General features: G+C 45.1%; 1 protein-coding gene across 1 annotated transcript in view; it reads right to left on the reverse strand.

The window, feature by feature from the left end:
• The window catches only part of CPXM2 (carboxypeptidase X, M14 family member 2), a 258,848-nt gene that overhangs the window by 214,686 nt on the left and 26,818 nt on the right, over positions 1-17,344 (reverse strand). Inside the window, exon 4 of the mRNA XM_033941873.1 lies at positions 4,868-5,007. Coding sequence (XP_033797764.1) covers positions 4,868-5,007 — 140 coding nt within the window. The remainder of the gene's footprint in view (positions 1-4,867; positions 5,008-17,344) is intronic.

Genomic DNA, 17,344 nt, shown 5'->3' on the forward strand with positions numbered 1-17,344 from the left:
ATTTTAGCGTGCGCTATACCCGCGCTACACGGCTAGAACTAATGCCAGCTCAATGCTAGCGTTAAGGTCTAGCGCGTGCTAAAACTGCTATCACAGCTTAGTAAAAGGAGCCCTAAGAGTGAAACAGTTGGACAGCCGTCGGGCATAAATATAAGTGCCTTTCCTTTACAGCACTATATGCACTTTATTACTAGATAGAGCCTGTTTAAAATTAATTAAAAATTAAGAAAATTAATTTGCACACGTCACTTTACCAAGACCAATGATGAAAACACCACCCCAGTAAGGGCATGAAAAAATAAAAAAGTTGTGCCTTGGGTGTTTGAGGTCTGGTATTAAGATTCACTCAATATGAGTTTGTTCTCTACTATTTTTGAATTGATTTATTGAACATCTCTGAATTTTTCCTTGCTCATTTGATATACTGTAAATGCTGCAATTTAAACCACCTTATGTCCACCAAGTCAATATTTTCCACTTAAGTTTGTCCTGTTTATACTGTGAATGTACTCTTGTAGCCTGTTCTAGGCTCCTTTGAGAGGACGGGTTAAATAAATAAATAGACCCTGGTCTCTTGGAGCAAGGATCCCAATGACCAGCACCAAGGCCAGTGGAAGGGAAACAGACATGGACTTTTAGCTAAGTATGACCTGATAAAGCTAAATCACAAATTCCGTTGGAAAACCCTCCTCTGCAGTGGAAGCCGACTTCTGCACCACAGATTTGGAAGATATTTGAGGTTTATCGCCGGAGCTGCGCTTGCATTTCACTGAAATGCCGCCAGCACACTCCCCAGGGCCCCCTGATGCCAATTTCATGGCAGTCAGGGAATAAGGTGCTTGAAGATTCTCCCCGAAGGTCAAAGCACCACATTTGAGCAAATCTTACCCCCCTTGCGGGCCACAGCACATGTGGTACACAGCTGTACAACCGACAGTCATCCACTGCAAATGAGGCATGAATCCATCCCATCCTGCCCTGGGTAGGTCATCTATGTGGTTTTCTTTCAAAAATGAAGCTGGCAAGTATGAAAAATAACTTTAAAATCATATCTGGAAAAATCCAAAATGGCCACCTAAGATCCTGGTTTAACTACTACTACTACTATTAATTATTTCTATAGCGCTACCAGACGTCCAGGAAAACCAGAGAACCTTCATAAACAGAGATTTTAGGATTTTAGGGGTAGGGCATGCAGGGAAACCACCTAAAAACCCCTTTATAAAGACCCCCCAAAATCTCTGATTCAAGCTGTTTTCTTGCTCTCACTTAAGCATGTGCTGACAAGAAAAACTGAAACCTTTTAATCACTATGTGAATGAGAGAAACTGCATGCAGAGCTGAACACAGCTTACAGGGAGATCCTTTGCCTCAGTGAACTGCCCCACCGGCCTGACCACCACAGCCGGAGACCTCACCACCCGTGGATACATCACGCAAATGCATGGCAGAGAAACGTAATCTGGCTCCAATCCCGGTCACACCTCCACGGAACCACTCAGCCTGTGTTGCACCCAACTAGTGGACAAACTAGGGGTGAAATAGCTCCCAAGGGAAAGGTCCCAGAGCCCCAATCTGATGTACAGGCTGTCCAGGGAACAGAGCCCCAATCTGATGGGCAGGGCTGTCCAGGGAAACCCCCCCCTCCCCCAGAAGCAGATGTTCTCCAACAGTTTGCAACCTCCTGCAGTCAAGGATGTAGTCACTGGGAACCTCCACAGCACGAGGGTGAAACCACGACCGAAAATTACTGAAATTACTGTAAAATCACAAAAAGAAACACGAGCAGAAAAGATAAGCTGCTACTACCTGGCCTGTAGGAATTAAGACTGGAGTACACAGGAGCATGTTCTGTGGTAAGGTGTGAGGGGGAGGGGGTAAAAGCTTCAAACGTTTTGAGGCTTCCTACAGATTCCTGGCGGGAGGAGTGAAATAACCCACTGGTCTCGGAATAGAATGGGATTGTACAAGAATGTTTTAATATGTATATGAATATACGAGATATCTTTTATGTACAGCTTTATATTTTCTTTCCAGTTCAACAGAAATAATTTAACTTCTCAATTTTTTAAATATAATTTGGCATAATTTTGAAAAATTGTTCGTCATTGCACCCCCCCCACCCCTACCCCAGTCCTAATCAGCTGTTGCTCAGAATACATCATGACTTGCACATCTGCTTTTTTGGCTTAGAACAGGGGTGTCAAACTCAATCACATAAGGGGTTGAAATCTAAAACATAGGCTAAGTCGCGGGCCAAATTTTTTATTAAGATACTTAGTGGTCTTTATATTAAGGTACTCTAACCGATTTAGCACGCACTAATAAAAGGACCCCTTAGTCTTAGTAGAAGTATAGGGTTATAACTTATCCAACCCCACGCCGGCTCTGTAATGTAAACCTGTGATGTAAACAAAATAAATAAAAAAGACTTTTCCTCTCTCTTTTAGGTCCTAGTTCACGCTTGCTAACACCAGCTCTGGCAGGATACACATTTGAAATCTGACATACTGTAATCACAAAACAGAAAATAAAATTATTTTTTCTACCTTTTGTTGTCTGGTCATTCTTCAAATCATGTTGGTCCCAGGCTCTGGTTTCTATTTGTCATCTGATAACTTGCTTGCCAGGGTCTCCTGCCAATTTATCGTTTTCTTCTTTCTCGGTGCTAATCATCCATCTTCCATCTCTGTCCTCTCCTTCCATTTCCCTTCCCTCCCCCGGAGGTCTGGCATCTTTCCTTATTTTTGTCTTCATCTCTGCAGCTGCAGCGATGGACCCCCACCATCCCCAGATCCACCATCTCTCACTTTCTCTTCTCAACTACCCTCCTCTCCAGTATCTCTATCCCCCTCTCCACACCATCCCTTGTGTCCAACTTCTCTCCCTTTCTGTTCCTTCCCTCCCTCCATCCCATTATCTACCATCTGTTCCTGAAGTATCTAGACAGCTAACCCATACATCTCTCTCCTCATTAACGGTTCTCTTGACCTATCAACCACTTGCTTTCACCTCTTTTAAGTTAAATCAATATAAACTGTTATTATTATTATCTACATTACATTACATAAATTCTTATATACCACAGCTACTTTGTGGTTCAGTGCGGTTAACAGCTAAGAGATACTAACTATATGTAATATGATCATAATAAATTAATCAAAATATTTACCAAACAAGTGTGTTTTCAACAATTTTCTAAAGACTAGGTAAGAGGTTGAGATTGATATATAAGTACTAACTTGTTTGTCCAACATAGCTGCCAAATAAGCCAAAGTTTTACTAAGAAACCATTTGTAAACACATCTCTTTACAGATGGAAAATCAAAAAGTCGTATCACATGCAAGTGTTTTCTAGTAGCAAAATTGAAGCAATCTAAAAGATAGCTGGGTAAAAGTCCATTCAAGGCCTTAAAACATACACAACAAAATTTGAAATCTATTCTAGCTTCTATTGCCAACCAATGCAGTCTATAATTATACTGTGACATATGATCTGATCTTTTCAATCTGAAAATCAGTCGTACTGCAGTATTTTGAATGATCTGCAGCCTTTTTATATTTTTCTTAGAAATTGAGAGAGAATATTACAGTAATCCAATATGAATGAGGGACTGTACCAGCAATCTGAATGAGAGAAAATCAAAGAATGGCTTAATTGTTCTTAATTTCCATAACAGGAAGTGAGATTTTTTAACCAGAGAAGTAATATGGAAATCGAAAGACAATTTATGATCAAGGTAGACTCCCAAGATTTTTATAGTCGGCAAGATGGAATAAATAGTGCCGTTTAAATTTATTGAGTCCTTCTTGATCGTATCAGATGGGGACGCAAGAAAATTTTGGTCTTATCTGGGTTAAGTTTCAACCTAAAGTCATCTCTCCCTCTCCTCTGTTTTTAGACCCATTATTTCTTCCCCTCCCCCCTTCAGTCCGGCATATTCACATCTCTTTGGACCCCTTCTTCCCTCCCTCCCTACGTGTATTTCTACCCCCAGTCCCGAAGGCCTGCATGTTTTCCCTCTTCTTCAAGTTTCAAGTTTATTAAAATTTTGATGTAAACGCAATATCAAATATTTTCAATGCATATAACAATAATAATTTTAGGGGACAAGATAAAACAATTTATACCAATACATAGTAACATAGTAGATAATGGCAGATAAAGACCCGAATGGTCCATCCAGTCTACCCAACCTGATTCAATTTAAATTTTTAAATTTTTTTAAATTTAATTAAAAAAAAAAATTATATCAATAAACATACAATTGATATTCATACTAGATAGTGATACATAAGGAAAGAGGGGGTGAACTACAATTATTCTTCCCGGTCTCACCTTCGAGATTTGACCTGCCGTTCCTTCCCATCCCGGCTTCCCGGTCTCATCTTCAAAGCAGCCTGCAGAGGATTGCCGGTCAGCTGTAGTGAACCTAGAAGGCTGCCTTGGCCTCCACAGCACTTTCCCTCTGCTGCGGTCCCGCCCCTCCTCTGACGTACAGGATCTCGGCAGAGGGAACGTGATGCAGAGGTCGATGGCAGCCTGCTAGGTTCTCTACAGTCGACCGGCGATTCTCTGCAGGCTGCTTTGAAGATGAGACCGGGAAGCTGGGATGGAGGGAGGGAAGGACGGCGGGTCAAATTTAATTACCCTGCAGGCCAAATTTGGCCCGAGGGCCTGAGTTAGACACCCCTGGCTTAGAGGGACCATTTGGTATATGTACTGTAACCTTCTCACCCTGTTCCCTCCATGCCCACCACCATCTCCCAGAAGTCTATAATCTAAACTTGGGCTTGTAGAAGGGGCTGTGATGGGAAGGAGATTAGATGTGAGAGAAGGGAGAGGATAATGGGGATATGTACTCACAGCCAGAGGGAATTCCTTCCTTGTGTGATTACTCCGGTAAACTTAGTGAGTCTTTGAGCATCCACTTCAAACCACTGGTGTAGATCGTTCCTGCCAGCACACCAGGCTCCATCATGGAGGTCATTCTCATTTACCCCTGCCTAAAAAAAGAAAGATTCTCCTAGAACCTGGAAACATTTAATTAATTAATTGGCTCATTTTTTTTTTACCTCATCAACTGGCACAAATCAGAAACTTAAAACATTAATAGGTAAATATTATGAGCCAGCAGAAACGTGTCTCATGAAATTTGATTATGAGCTGGTACTGATTCTATAGTGGAGCCTAGGCACATAATTAAAGGCACCCATGATATTAAGCCTGTTTTTGAACTATCGGGCTCATAATCGAAAGAGAAAAACGTCCAAAAACCAGCCTAAGTCGGCACTTGGATGAACATTTCCCAAATACATCCAAGTGACGAAAATAAAAACGAGTTTTGGACGTATTTCTAAACGACCTAGGCCTATATAGTGCCGCTGAATGACCAAAGCTAAATGGGGCGTTTTGGGAGGAGTGTCGAGGGCGGGAGTTGGGCCGGCTTAGACTTAGTTGTACAGCATGAATAACCGAAAGTTATACAGCCCACGATCGACGGAACTTGGACGTTGTGACTTAGACCATGTAAAACATGGTCTAAGTCACAAAAACCCACCTAAACTCGCCAGATAAGCACTGAAAACACATAACACAGACCCCCCACACACTATCCCAGTTATCACTGACCCCCCCCCATAAAAATATTAATCACACCTTTAAAATTCAGCCTCCAGACCATCATCACCTGGCAGCCTGGCATAGGAAAGCCTAGTCGTCCAGCACAGAGGTGGCTTAAGCCGTCTTGGGGGTGGGTTAGGGACTCATGCAGAGGAGGACCAATGCCCATAAGCCCCTGTAATCACTGCATTGATATTTAAACATGTGCACTCCCCCTTACACCCCCAAAACCCTTTTGTACCGGCATATAAGTGGCTCCTGCAGCCATAAGGGCTATTAGGGTGGTAGATAAGTGGGTCTAGGGGATTCTGGAGATGGTTTGGGGGGCTCACCATGACCTATAAGGGAGCTGTAGTGAGGAGAAGACATGGCACCCTTTTTGTGACGTTCACAACAGTGCCCTGTAAGGTACCCCACTATTTAGGTGGCATGTCTGGATGTTCAATCCATCACTTTGCAGACCCCTCCCACGTCCAACAGGGCTTGTTCTAGGCGTTTTTGATTTGGATGAAAAGTTGGACGGAAATGTGGTATAAAGATGGATGATTTAGCGGCTTGGATGATCAGATCGGCAGGACATATAATTAGACGATTTTCGAAACAAAAAAAATTTTGGACGTATTTTTCGAAAATGTGTCCTAGGCTATTTTTTTTACTTTAGACGACTTGCGACTTAGATGCAAACAGACTTAGATGTCCCTTTCAATTATGCCCCTCCACGTGAACTGTCACAAGAAATCCACATTTCCTGGATTTTAAACCTGTCTCTGAACCGTATGTGACTTCCCCACCTCCTTAAAAATGTTACTGCCTTGGGTGGTGGGAAGAAGGATTTTCAGGGTGGTCACTAAACTAACTGATAACATTGTACTTTAGTACCATCTTTGAAAGCTTATTGTTGAGGATGAATGCCATGCCATTTTTCTTGTGTGTCTCATGACCAGAGTTGGCATTCCTCATTTCTGTTTCTAATTCCAGGATCTTGTTTCCCAGACTGTGGGCGTTTACGTACATAGCCCTCCATGTTGTATGTTTGTTACGTCTCAGTGGGGATGTTCCCGCTTGAGCTACTTGGACACCTTTAGCATTATTCGCATGTTTTGTACTTTCCCTAGACCCAGAGTTACAACGTGCAAATATCCCGGACTCTCCAGACCCAGAACTACAGTGTGTTCCTATCCCAGACTCGGAAATGTGTGTACCCTGTGGGGGTATTCCCGCTTGGGCTACTTGAACTCCTTTAGTACAATTTGCAATGTGTGTTCTCTCGCTGGACCCAGAATTACAATGTGTACTCCCCTTAGACCCAGAATTACAATGTGTACTCCCCTTAGACCCAGAATTACAATGTGACCCAGAATTATAATGTGAGCCACTCCAGACTCGAAGTGTGTATACTCACCCCTGACCCAGATCGGTGTTTACTTACCTTAGTCTCAAAAAACTATTGGCAGCTTAGCTCGCCAGGTAGGTTGTTTGTGCCCGTACCCTCCCCCAACTTACCTAGTTTAAAGCCTTGTGTAGTAGGCGGGCTAGACGGTGTCCAAGGACATTCTTTCCTCTTCTGGTCAGGTGTAACCCGTCTGGTCCCTGTAGTCCTTGCAATGCCTCTCCATGGTGCAAGAACCCAAAGTTCATCTCCTTGCACCATCCCTGCAGCCAGTCATTTGCCCTCTGGATGCAATCTTCCCTGGCACTGCCTTTGCCCCTTACTGGGAGGATCAAGGAGAAGACCACCTGCACATCCATCCTCCTCAGCTTCTCACCCAGGGCTCTGAAGTCTTCAGGTATGCTCTCCAGGGTGCTCCTGGCAGTGTCGTTGGTTCCGACGTGGATGAGAATCATGGGGAAGTGGTAACGGGGCTTGATGAGTCTGTCCAGGCAAGCGGTTACATCCCGGATCCTGGCCCCTGGCAAACAACAGACCTCTCTTGATTGCAGGTCTGATCTACAATTTGGACCCTTGGTGCCCCTCAGCAGCGAATCCCCGATGACCACCACTCTGCGCTTCTTAGGGGTGGGCTGATCTGTTGACTCCGGAACTGGAACCGTCTGCTGAACAACTTCCTGTTCCTCATTGTCAGGACCTTCCTGTAGCAGCTGGTATCTGTTCCTCAGGGTGATTTGTGGTGTCCATGTAGAGCCGCCCTGTATATGAGAGAAAGAGACAGAATAAGGTCTTCTGCGTTTTCCTGTGGAGGAAGTCACCAGCTGCCAGGAATCAGCGTCCCCAGCCACTTCCTGTATTCCGACGATTGGTCTCAGGTTTGCAGGTTTGGATGCTTTGGGTGTCTCTAGGATGGTCTTGTCAGGTTCCTGTTCAGCGATCTGAGACAGCTCCTGGATGACTCCGTCGATGAAGGTCTCGTCGTCATGGATACATCTTAAGCGCTGAACCTCCTCTCTCAGGCTCCTCAGCTCTAGCAAAAGGATTTCATCTGGCTGATCCATTCCTTCCGTCTGTGTGGAGACTGTAGACATCTTTGAGGGGATGGCCTCAGTCTGTACAGAGACCTCTGCCCTCCGTCCTGGCTTCCCTTCCATCTGTACGAAGACCATAGCCATCCCCTGGGTACTTTCGGTGACTGGACTGCCTGTCTTGATAGAAATCTTGCTGCTTCTAGTTCTACCTGCCATTTACAAAAGTTGGTGGAGGGTTTTTTTTTTTTAAATATTTGTTAGGATGGGGGCTGTTAGGTGTTGTCAGAAAGTGTTCTGTACTCTTCTTAATTTTCGTACTGTTTTCTTTGGGATACCTAGATAAACGATATTGCAGTAGTCCAGTATTGATAGGACCAGAGACTGCACCAGTAATCTAAAGGATGTAGAGTCAAAGTATTTTTTAATGGTCTTTAATTTCCACAGTGCACAAAAGCATTTCTTCATCATATTCGTGTGAAATATATTTGTGTGGTCAACCATAGTTAGATGTGTGTCTAGTGTGATTCCCAGTATTTTTATAGTTTTAGAAATTGGGTATTTGTGGCCATTTAGATGTAGCGATGTTCTGGTAATTTTGTCCTTTGGGCTTGCCAAGAAGACTTTCGTCGTTTCTGTATTTAGTTTCAGTTTGTAGTTGATTGCCCATTGTTCAATTTCAGTCATTATATGAGAGATGTGATCTACAATAGTGTTCTTCAACCCTTTTACACCTATGGACCGGCGGGAAAAAAAAATTATTTCGTGGACCGGCAAACTACTAGGACTGAAATTTAAAAACCCCGTTTCCGCCCCATCTCTGCGAGCTCGGTCCTCGCAAACCATCTGATCCCATCCGCATAAGCCTCAGTTATGATTGTATACTGAATGTATTTTATTAAAGTATAAAAAGAAACAATATTCTGTACAATTGTCATTTTATAAATATAAATAATACAGAGCAAGGATCAACAAAACCCCTGTCTCCCCTCCCCTTCACATATATACCCTCTACTATCAAGAAAACGGAATAAGCCAAATTATTACAGAATGCTACACAGAAATATCATGCTAACAGAATACTGCAGTCACACATAGCAGGAATAGGGTTAGGGGAGTGTAACTAGGGCAACTGCCCCCCTGGTCAGAGAGAGCCCTTAGCCACTGCCTGGACTTTGCAGTCCCCAGTTATGTCTAACACCAGCTCTAGCAGGATATATATTTCAAATCTGATATATTCTAATCACAAAATAGAAATAAAATTATTTGTTTCTGCCTTTTGTTGTCTCTGGTTTCTGCTTTCATCTTCTTTTTACTCTCTTCCTTCCAGCATCTGCCCTCTCTGTCTCTTCAATCCAGCATCTGCCCCTTCCATCTACTGTCTGACCTCTCCCCCCTTCCATATGGTATTTGTCTTCTTTCTATGCCCCCCTCCTCTTTCCAACCAGCCTATGCCCCTCTCTCCTTTTTACACGATTCAGTCCAGCTTCACTTCTCTCTTCATTTTTGTCTCTCCTACACCAGTTCTAGCATCTTTGTCCCTCTCAATTTCTCTGCTGACCCCCTGCCCATCTCATTCTTGTCTCTCCCCTTCCCCTCCTCTAATCTCCCTGCAAGCTGTTTCCTTCCTTTTTTCTTCTCCCTTCCCTCCTCCCCCTTTCCAGCAGTAACTCTCTTCCCTTTCCTTTCCCTCCTCCCCTCTCAGCAGCATCTCTCCTTCTCCCTCCCTCCAGGTCCATTAGCAGCTGTCCCTTTTTTCTCCTTGCCCAACAGCTTCCCAGACTCCTTTCCCTCCTCCCCTCCCAGCAGCATCTCTCCTTCTCCTTCTCCAGGTCCAGTAGAAACTTTCCCTTTTCCCCCTTGCCCAGCAGCTTCCCAGACTCCTTTTCCTCCTCCCCTCCCACAGCATCTCTCCTTCTCCCTCTCCAGGTCCAGTAGCAGCTGTCCCTTTTTCTCCTTGCCCAGCAGCTTCCCAGACTCCTTTCCCTCCTCCCCTCCCAGCAGCATCTCTCCTTCTCCCTCTCTAGGTCCAGTAGCAGCTGTCCCTTTTTTTTTCACCATGCCCGGCAGCTTCCCAGACTCCTTTCCCTCCTCCCCTCCCAGCAGCATCTCTCCTTCTCCCTCTCCAGGTCCAGTAGCAGCTGTCCCTTTTTCCCCTTGCCCAGCAGCTTCCCAGACTCCGTTCCCTCTTCCCCTCCCAGCAGCATCTCTCCTTCTCCCTCTCCAGGTCCAGTAGCAGCTGTCCCTTTTTCCCCTTGCCCAGCAGCTTCCCAGACTCCTTTCCCTCCTCCCCTCCCAGCAGCATCTCTCCTTCTCCCTCTCTAGGTCCAGTAGCAGCTATCCCTTTTTTTTCACCATGCCCAGCAGCTTCCCAGACTCCTTTCCCTCCTCCCCTCCCAGCAGCATCTCTTCTTCTCCCTCTCCAGGTCCAGTAGCAGCTGTCCCTTTTTCCCCTTGCCCAGCAGCTTCCCAGACTCTTTTCCCTCCTCTCCTCCCAGCAGCATCTCTCCTCCCTCTCCAGGTCCAGTAACAGCTGTCCCTTTTTTTTTTCACCATGCCCAGCAGCTTTCTCCCCTCCCAGCAACTCTCCTTACTTGCCAGCGCTGCGATTCAGTAAGGTAGCCTCGGGTCCTTTGTTGGGTCGCACTGCCTCCGAGGAAAGCGGAAGTTGCATCATCAGAGGCGGTCCAACTCAGCAAAAGCTCCAAGGCTTCCTTCCTAAATCGCTGCGCTTGTAAGGAGAGCCGCTGGGAGGGAAGAAAGCACAGTCTGAGGCTCCCCATTATCTCTCCGGCCCTGTGCTTCTCGATCTTGCTGGTCCTGCGCGGACCGGCAGGAAATTGAAGATGTTGATCTCACCGCTCCTGCGCGGACCGGCAGGAATTTTTTGCGGACCGACACCGGTCCGCGGACCGTCGGTTGAAGAACTGTGATCTAGAATTTCATTTGTTATGCTATTTAAGGGGATTAAAATAGAAATATCATCTACATATATGTAATAGTTTAAATTTAACTTGTGTAATTGATGTTCTAACGATGAGATGTAAATGTTGAATAGTGTAGGCGATAGAGGGGAGCCCTGGTTACCCCCGTGGGTTTTATCCATGGGCTAGAGTAGTTCCCATCACTGGCCACTCGGTATGATCTTTTTGTTAGGAAGTTCTGGAACTAGTTCTTAACTTTTCCCGAAAGCCCCATTGCGTCTAGGCATAGTAGCATTATTTTGAGGTCTACTAGATCAAAAGTGCTACTAAGATCTAGTTGAAGAATCAGAGCACTTTTGCCTCTGCAGAAAAGAACATAAAGGTGATTAAGGATAGAAGCTATAACTGTCTCAGTGATGTAATCTTTTCTAAATCCTGATTGATGTTCACTAAGAATGTTAAATTTGTATAAATAGTTCACTAGGGGGGTCACATGACGCTATGAGTCGCTAGAGACGTGTTCTCGATCGGCTCTGGGACCCTGATCCTCCAAACAAGGCTTTACCTTACTGAATCTGCACCCTGGTCGGGTTCCTAAGTGGCGGATTAGATCGGGAACATATGGAAAGGTACCTGACTCGATCGCAAGAGTCTGCCCACATGCAAGTTGCTCGTACCGAGACGCCACGCTTGAAGCCTGGGAAAACCAAAATGGCGACCGTATCGGGTACAGCAGTGTCTGAGTTCACAGACACGGTGTTGGCTGACATAAAAGCAGCGGTCGCTCAAGTGCTGGGGCCACATTTGGACACACTAACCTCCCAAATGTCCCGAATGGAACATCTGACTGAGACCGCTACCCGCACTACGGAACTGGAACAGCGGGTTTCTAACGCGGAGGACACGGTTAACTCCCATGAGATGGACATTGCGGCCCTGCAGGAAATGGTGCGGCAGCAGGCTGATAAGCTTGATGACCTTGAAAATCGGTCACGCCGCAGCAATTTACGTTTTTTAGGAGTTCCTGAGACTATTCCGAATGCGCACCTGCTTATGGAATTGGAAGGCTGGCTTGAGATGGAGTTCCCGGACACTGTGGCTCCGGGCTCCCTCTGTCTGGAGAGGGCCCACCGTCTAGGTGTGCGGCCTGCACGTGATGCGAGACCACGCGTAGTGATTGCTAAATTCTTAAATTATAGGCACAAGATGGAAATTCTGCGCCAGTACCAGATCCAGAAAGATTCACTGAAACTAAGGGACTCTGTTATCCGTCTCAGTCAAGACTATTCCCTGGCACTTACTGAACGGCGTAAAGCTTTTTGCCCACTTTGCACAAGGCTGGCGGAACTTAAACATCGGTTTTTATTTGTGTACCCAGCCTTATTGAAAATTCAGCACGATGGCATGTGGCACTCTTTCTCGGTAGCCACAGAAGCACAGGATTTCATTAATGTACATCTTGGTTCTTCTAAGGATCCTCCCTGACTTTGCTTTACTTAGCAGGGGTATATTTTCTAGCCAGGGTGGTTTTCTGGATTTAGCCAGTATTGGTTATTTACTTTAAAGCTCAATATCTATATTTACTCTACATTTGCTTAGTAGGATTGGGGTCCCATATGGTGTCTTCACGGACCTCTTTCATATTCCTGTGGGGATATGTTTTTTGAGTTAATTGGGGATAGGGGTGGGGGTTGGGAGGTTAGTTGGGAACAGTCTTTTGATTTGTTTCATTGGGCACTGTTTTTTCTGTGGTTTAAAATGTATTTTTGTCTTCTCTTTTCTACTGTACAGGTTGGGTGTTTTGTGACCTGCACTTGGGTGAGGCTGGGCACCTGGGTGTGGATTTTATCTATAATGCGCTGTATGTATTGTTTGTCTAGGACTCCTGGGTGACAACACACTTCGCATTGTTTCTTGGAATGTTTCTGGTATTACCTCGCCGGTTAAGCGTTCCAAGTTGTTGCAACAATTGAAGCACCATCGAGTTGATTTGGCCTGCTTACAGGAAACTAAATTGACCACTGAGGAGCATAGGAAACTGCAGAGGGGATGGGTGGGATCAGTGTTTTCTGCTTCTTCTGGAGGGAAACGGGCTGGGGTTTGTTTGCTAGTCCGCAAAGGGTTGAAGTGTGCTGTCACTTTATGTCACCAGGACCCGCAGGGTCACAATTTGCTCTTACACGTTTCTCTACAGGGTTCTGAATTTAGATTATTGATTACGTATGGGCCTAATTCCTATTCTCAGAATTACTTTGACTCTCTGGTCTCCCTGGGTCTTCTGGATGCTTCTTTTCCTTTAATAGTGGCGGGGGATCTTAATCAAGTGATGGATGCCTCGCTTGACCGTTCTGCTCCCTCCGCCTCACCTTCGGGTGCTTTAACTAAGGGTGTACCTTTTCTTTGCAAGTCCCTTGGTCTGATTGACCCTTGGCGGCTCCTTCATCCTTTTGAGAGAGATTACACTCACCAGTCTAGGGCACATGGGACTTTTTCTCGTATAGACTATCTCCTGATCTCAGAATCCTTGTTCCCTAGAATCACGGAGGCTGCTATAGGACCACTGGAAGTTTCTGATCACTGTCCTCTTTGGATTGATGCGACCTGGGGTTCTCCTCCTGTGGGGACTTACCGGTGGCGGTTTCCTTCGTACTTACATGACGAGCCTGACTTTTTGGCATATTTACATACCTGTTGGGATGACTTTTTACTCACTAATGGTCAGCATCAATCCACTCCAGATCTTTTTTGGGAAACGGCTAAAGTGGTCCTTCGGGGGGCGATTATATCATACGTTACGGCCCGCCATAAAAGAATATCGCATGACATTATTCGTTTGGAAAAACAGTACTCCCTTTTAAAAGCTAAATTTTTGCAACAACCTACTCGGGTGCATCGGGAAGAGCTTCATTCGACTCAGGTGGCTCTTAATGTTTTATTGCATGATCGGATTAAACGCTCGCTTTTTTATAGAAAATACCGGTTTTATCGTTTTGGTAACAGAAGAGGTAAATTGCTGGCTACCCTGACTAAGAATTGGCAAGATGACCGCTATATTTCCAGAATCCGGGCGGCCAATGCCTCTTATCACACTAGGCCTGCAGAAATTGCGGACGCGTTTTTCCAACACTTTTCTAACTTTTATGCTACCCCTGGTTCTTATACAGGCCCCGATATACTCGATTATTTAGAGGACGCGGGCATGCCCCAGTTCACAGACTTGCAGAGATCAGTTTTGAACAGATCTTTTCAGGGCATGGAGATCCAGAAGGTGATTAAGAACTTACGCTCTTGTACGGCTCCGGGCCCTGATGGGTTTTCGGCTGAGTTCTACAAAATGTTATCTCTGCAGGCGTGTGAACCTCTTATGGGCTATTTTGTGGAGGCGTTGGAGAAAGGTTCGTTTCCCCTTCATGCCAACAAGGCTACTATTACTCTGATCCTGAAGCCGGGCAAACCTAGAGATGATGTGGATTCTTATCGCCCCATATCTCTTATTAATGTGGACTTTAAAATCTTGGCCCGTTTATTGGCGAATCGTCTGACTCCTTTGTTGCCTTCTGTTATATCCTCCGCGCAAGTTGGGTTCGTGCAGGGCAGACATTCAGTAGTGAACGTTCGGAGGGTACTGTTGGCGGCGTCCAGAGCTCAATCCACATCCACCCTGGGTATTTTAGCGAGTCTGGACGCAGCCAAGGCGTTTGATCAGGTTAATTGGCATTACCTATTTCGGGTTCTGGAATATGTAGGGGTGGGGGGATGGTTTTGGTCTTCTCTACGGGCTTCGGTTTTAGTGAATGGGATACTTACTCGTCCTTTTCTAGTTGGACGGGGGACGCGTCAGGGCTGCCCTCTATCACCATTGCTCTTTCTTCTCTATCTGGAACCCCTCCTCCGCACAATTCAGAGAGATGATGTATTGGTTGGGCTGCTGGAAGGTTCTTCTCAACTCCGGGTGTTAGCTTTTGCTGATGATTTACTGCTTACTTTAGCTCATCCACATAGATTTTTGTCACATGCTCTAGAGATTTTGGATGAGTTTCATTTGTTTTCTGGATTGACACTGAACGCCCAGAAATCTCTGGTGCTTCCATTACAACTTTCAGTCCGTGATTCGTGGCCGGGGGTTTTTCCATTGGTTTGGGCCCCTTCCTCCATTCGTTATTTGGGCATTCTTATACCCAGGGATCTGACCACTCTATACTCAATTAACATTCTCCCTATGCTGTCTAAGACTGACCAATATTTGAAGGCTTGGCGGCATTATCCTTTGACTCTGATGGGTAAGATAGCTCTGTATAACATGATGGTCATTCCTAAATGGCTCTATCTTTTACAAACTTTACCTCTTTTTCTTCTGCGCTGTCATTTTCGGCTACACCGTCAATCCCTGCTTCTGTATTTATGGGGGGGCAAACGATCTAGGATTCCTTTTCACGCCTTATCTTTACTTATTGCTCAGGGGGGTCTTGGGTTACTACATTTAGGTCGCCTTAATGTGGCCTGTCAGCTTCGGCATGTGAACGATTGGTTCTGTGGGACTACTCATTTTTCTGCTACAGGGGTGGAATGTTTAGCTTTTGCTCCCTATCATTTTAGTTATTTGATTCATGTGAAGTATATATCACCTAGGGAGCATCATTATGGGGATTTTCTACTCTCTCCCATTAGAAAAATTTGGAAACAACTTTGTACTCAGTTGGCTATTCGATCTGATGTGACTCCCTGTCTCCCTATTACTGGTAATGGGGACTTTCTCCCTGGTATGGGTCTGGATGCACATCCTCGATGATCTGGGAAGGGTCTGTTTTATTTGTATCATGTACGCCAAACTGATGGTTCTATCCAGTCCTTTCAGATGCTATGTGACTCTTCTGCCTTTGGGGCTGGAGACTGGTTTCCTTATAGTCAATTGCAACATTATGTACATTCTCTCCCTGGTTCTGCTCTGACAGAGGGCATACAGGAGAAATTGTCAGAGGCTCTTTGTTTAACTGCACATGTACCCATCCCCCTGCGTTTTCATCACCGTTTTTTGCAGGAGCTGGCTGGAGACTTGGACTATGCCGCGTTATCTGTTAAATGGACTCAAGATTTACATTTCCCCGTCTCTGCTGACATGCTTAAGCGGAGTGTTTCCTTGGGGGTGAAATATTTGGTGTCTGTAGCGGAGAAAGAACAGTATTATAAATTTTTGGTTCGGGCATATTTTACTCCTGTTAGAGCTTTCCACGCCCGCCTTTGCGCTACTGACCAATGTCCCAAGTGTGCAGCACTTAGAGCATCGCTGGGTCATATGTTCTGGCTATGTCCTGGTACACGGGCTTATTGGAAATGTGTGTGTCAGCATCTTACATCTTTCTGGAACTGTACTTGGTTGCCTACGGACACCTTTATTTTCACACTAAAACTGTCCTTACACCCGGTTCGTCCGGGCGCTGCAGCGTTTGCCCGGAAAGCTATAGTTATGGGCATCAAGACTATTCTTCAGTGTTGGTTGTCGCCCAATACCCCGATGGTGTCTCATTGGAGGACTCAGATGATCCAGCTGGCGGGATATGAACGTCTGGCCATTAAGGATATGGATTCTAAATCTGGCTCCTTTTATCTTTGTTGTTGGTTACCATTTTGTTCTACTTTGCAACCCTCTGTACGCAGTAGGCTGTTCAATTAATTGTTGGATGTTGGATTGGCTGTTCCCATGGGTGGGTGGGTGGTGGGTTGGAGGGGTGGGTGTGGGGGGGGAAGTTTTCCTGTCAATTGCTTCTTGTTATACTGTTTCTTTACTATTGTTTGAAATGAATAAACAGATTTAAACATAAATAGTTCACTAGTTCTAAGTTGACCATGTAGCTTAGTGAATAGGGGGATGCTCGCTATGGGCCTGTAATTGGATATCAGAGCTATTGAGTTTTTCTGATCTTTGGGGATAGGTGTGATCAGTATGTGTCCCATTTCCTCGTTTAGTATCCCTCTACTAAGAGTAGTTGTTAACCAAGTAAATAGCTCCTTTTTAAAGTCAGATGGTGCAACTTTCATGATCTTAGAGGGACATTCGTTTAGTAAGCAGTTTGACATGGTATATTTGTTGAACAATATTAGAAATTGATGCCAGTTTGGAAACTCGAAGTGGTCCCAGTGCATGTCTGCTCTGGACTCCTGTTCTTGGAGTCCAGAATGGAATTCTGTGTTGGTTTTGGGTGAAGGTATAGTTGCTTTTAGGCCAGTAATTTTATTTTTAAAGAAACTGGCTAGGGTTTGGGCAGATGGAATGCACTCGTCCTTTTTCAGGATCCGAGTAGTATCTGTTATCGTTTTTACTAGTTTAAACAGCTCTTTACTATTTGTTTTTGAAGTACCTATTTTCTGCGTATAGTGTTTT

This window comes from Geotrypetes seraphini, chromosome 4, assembly GCF_902459505.1.
Source record: "Geotrypetes seraphini chromosome 4, aGeoSer1.1, whole genome shotgun sequence".
Lineage (NCBI taxonomy): Eukaryota > Metazoa > Chordata > Amphibia > Gymnophiona > Dermophiidae > Geotrypetes > Geotrypetes seraphini.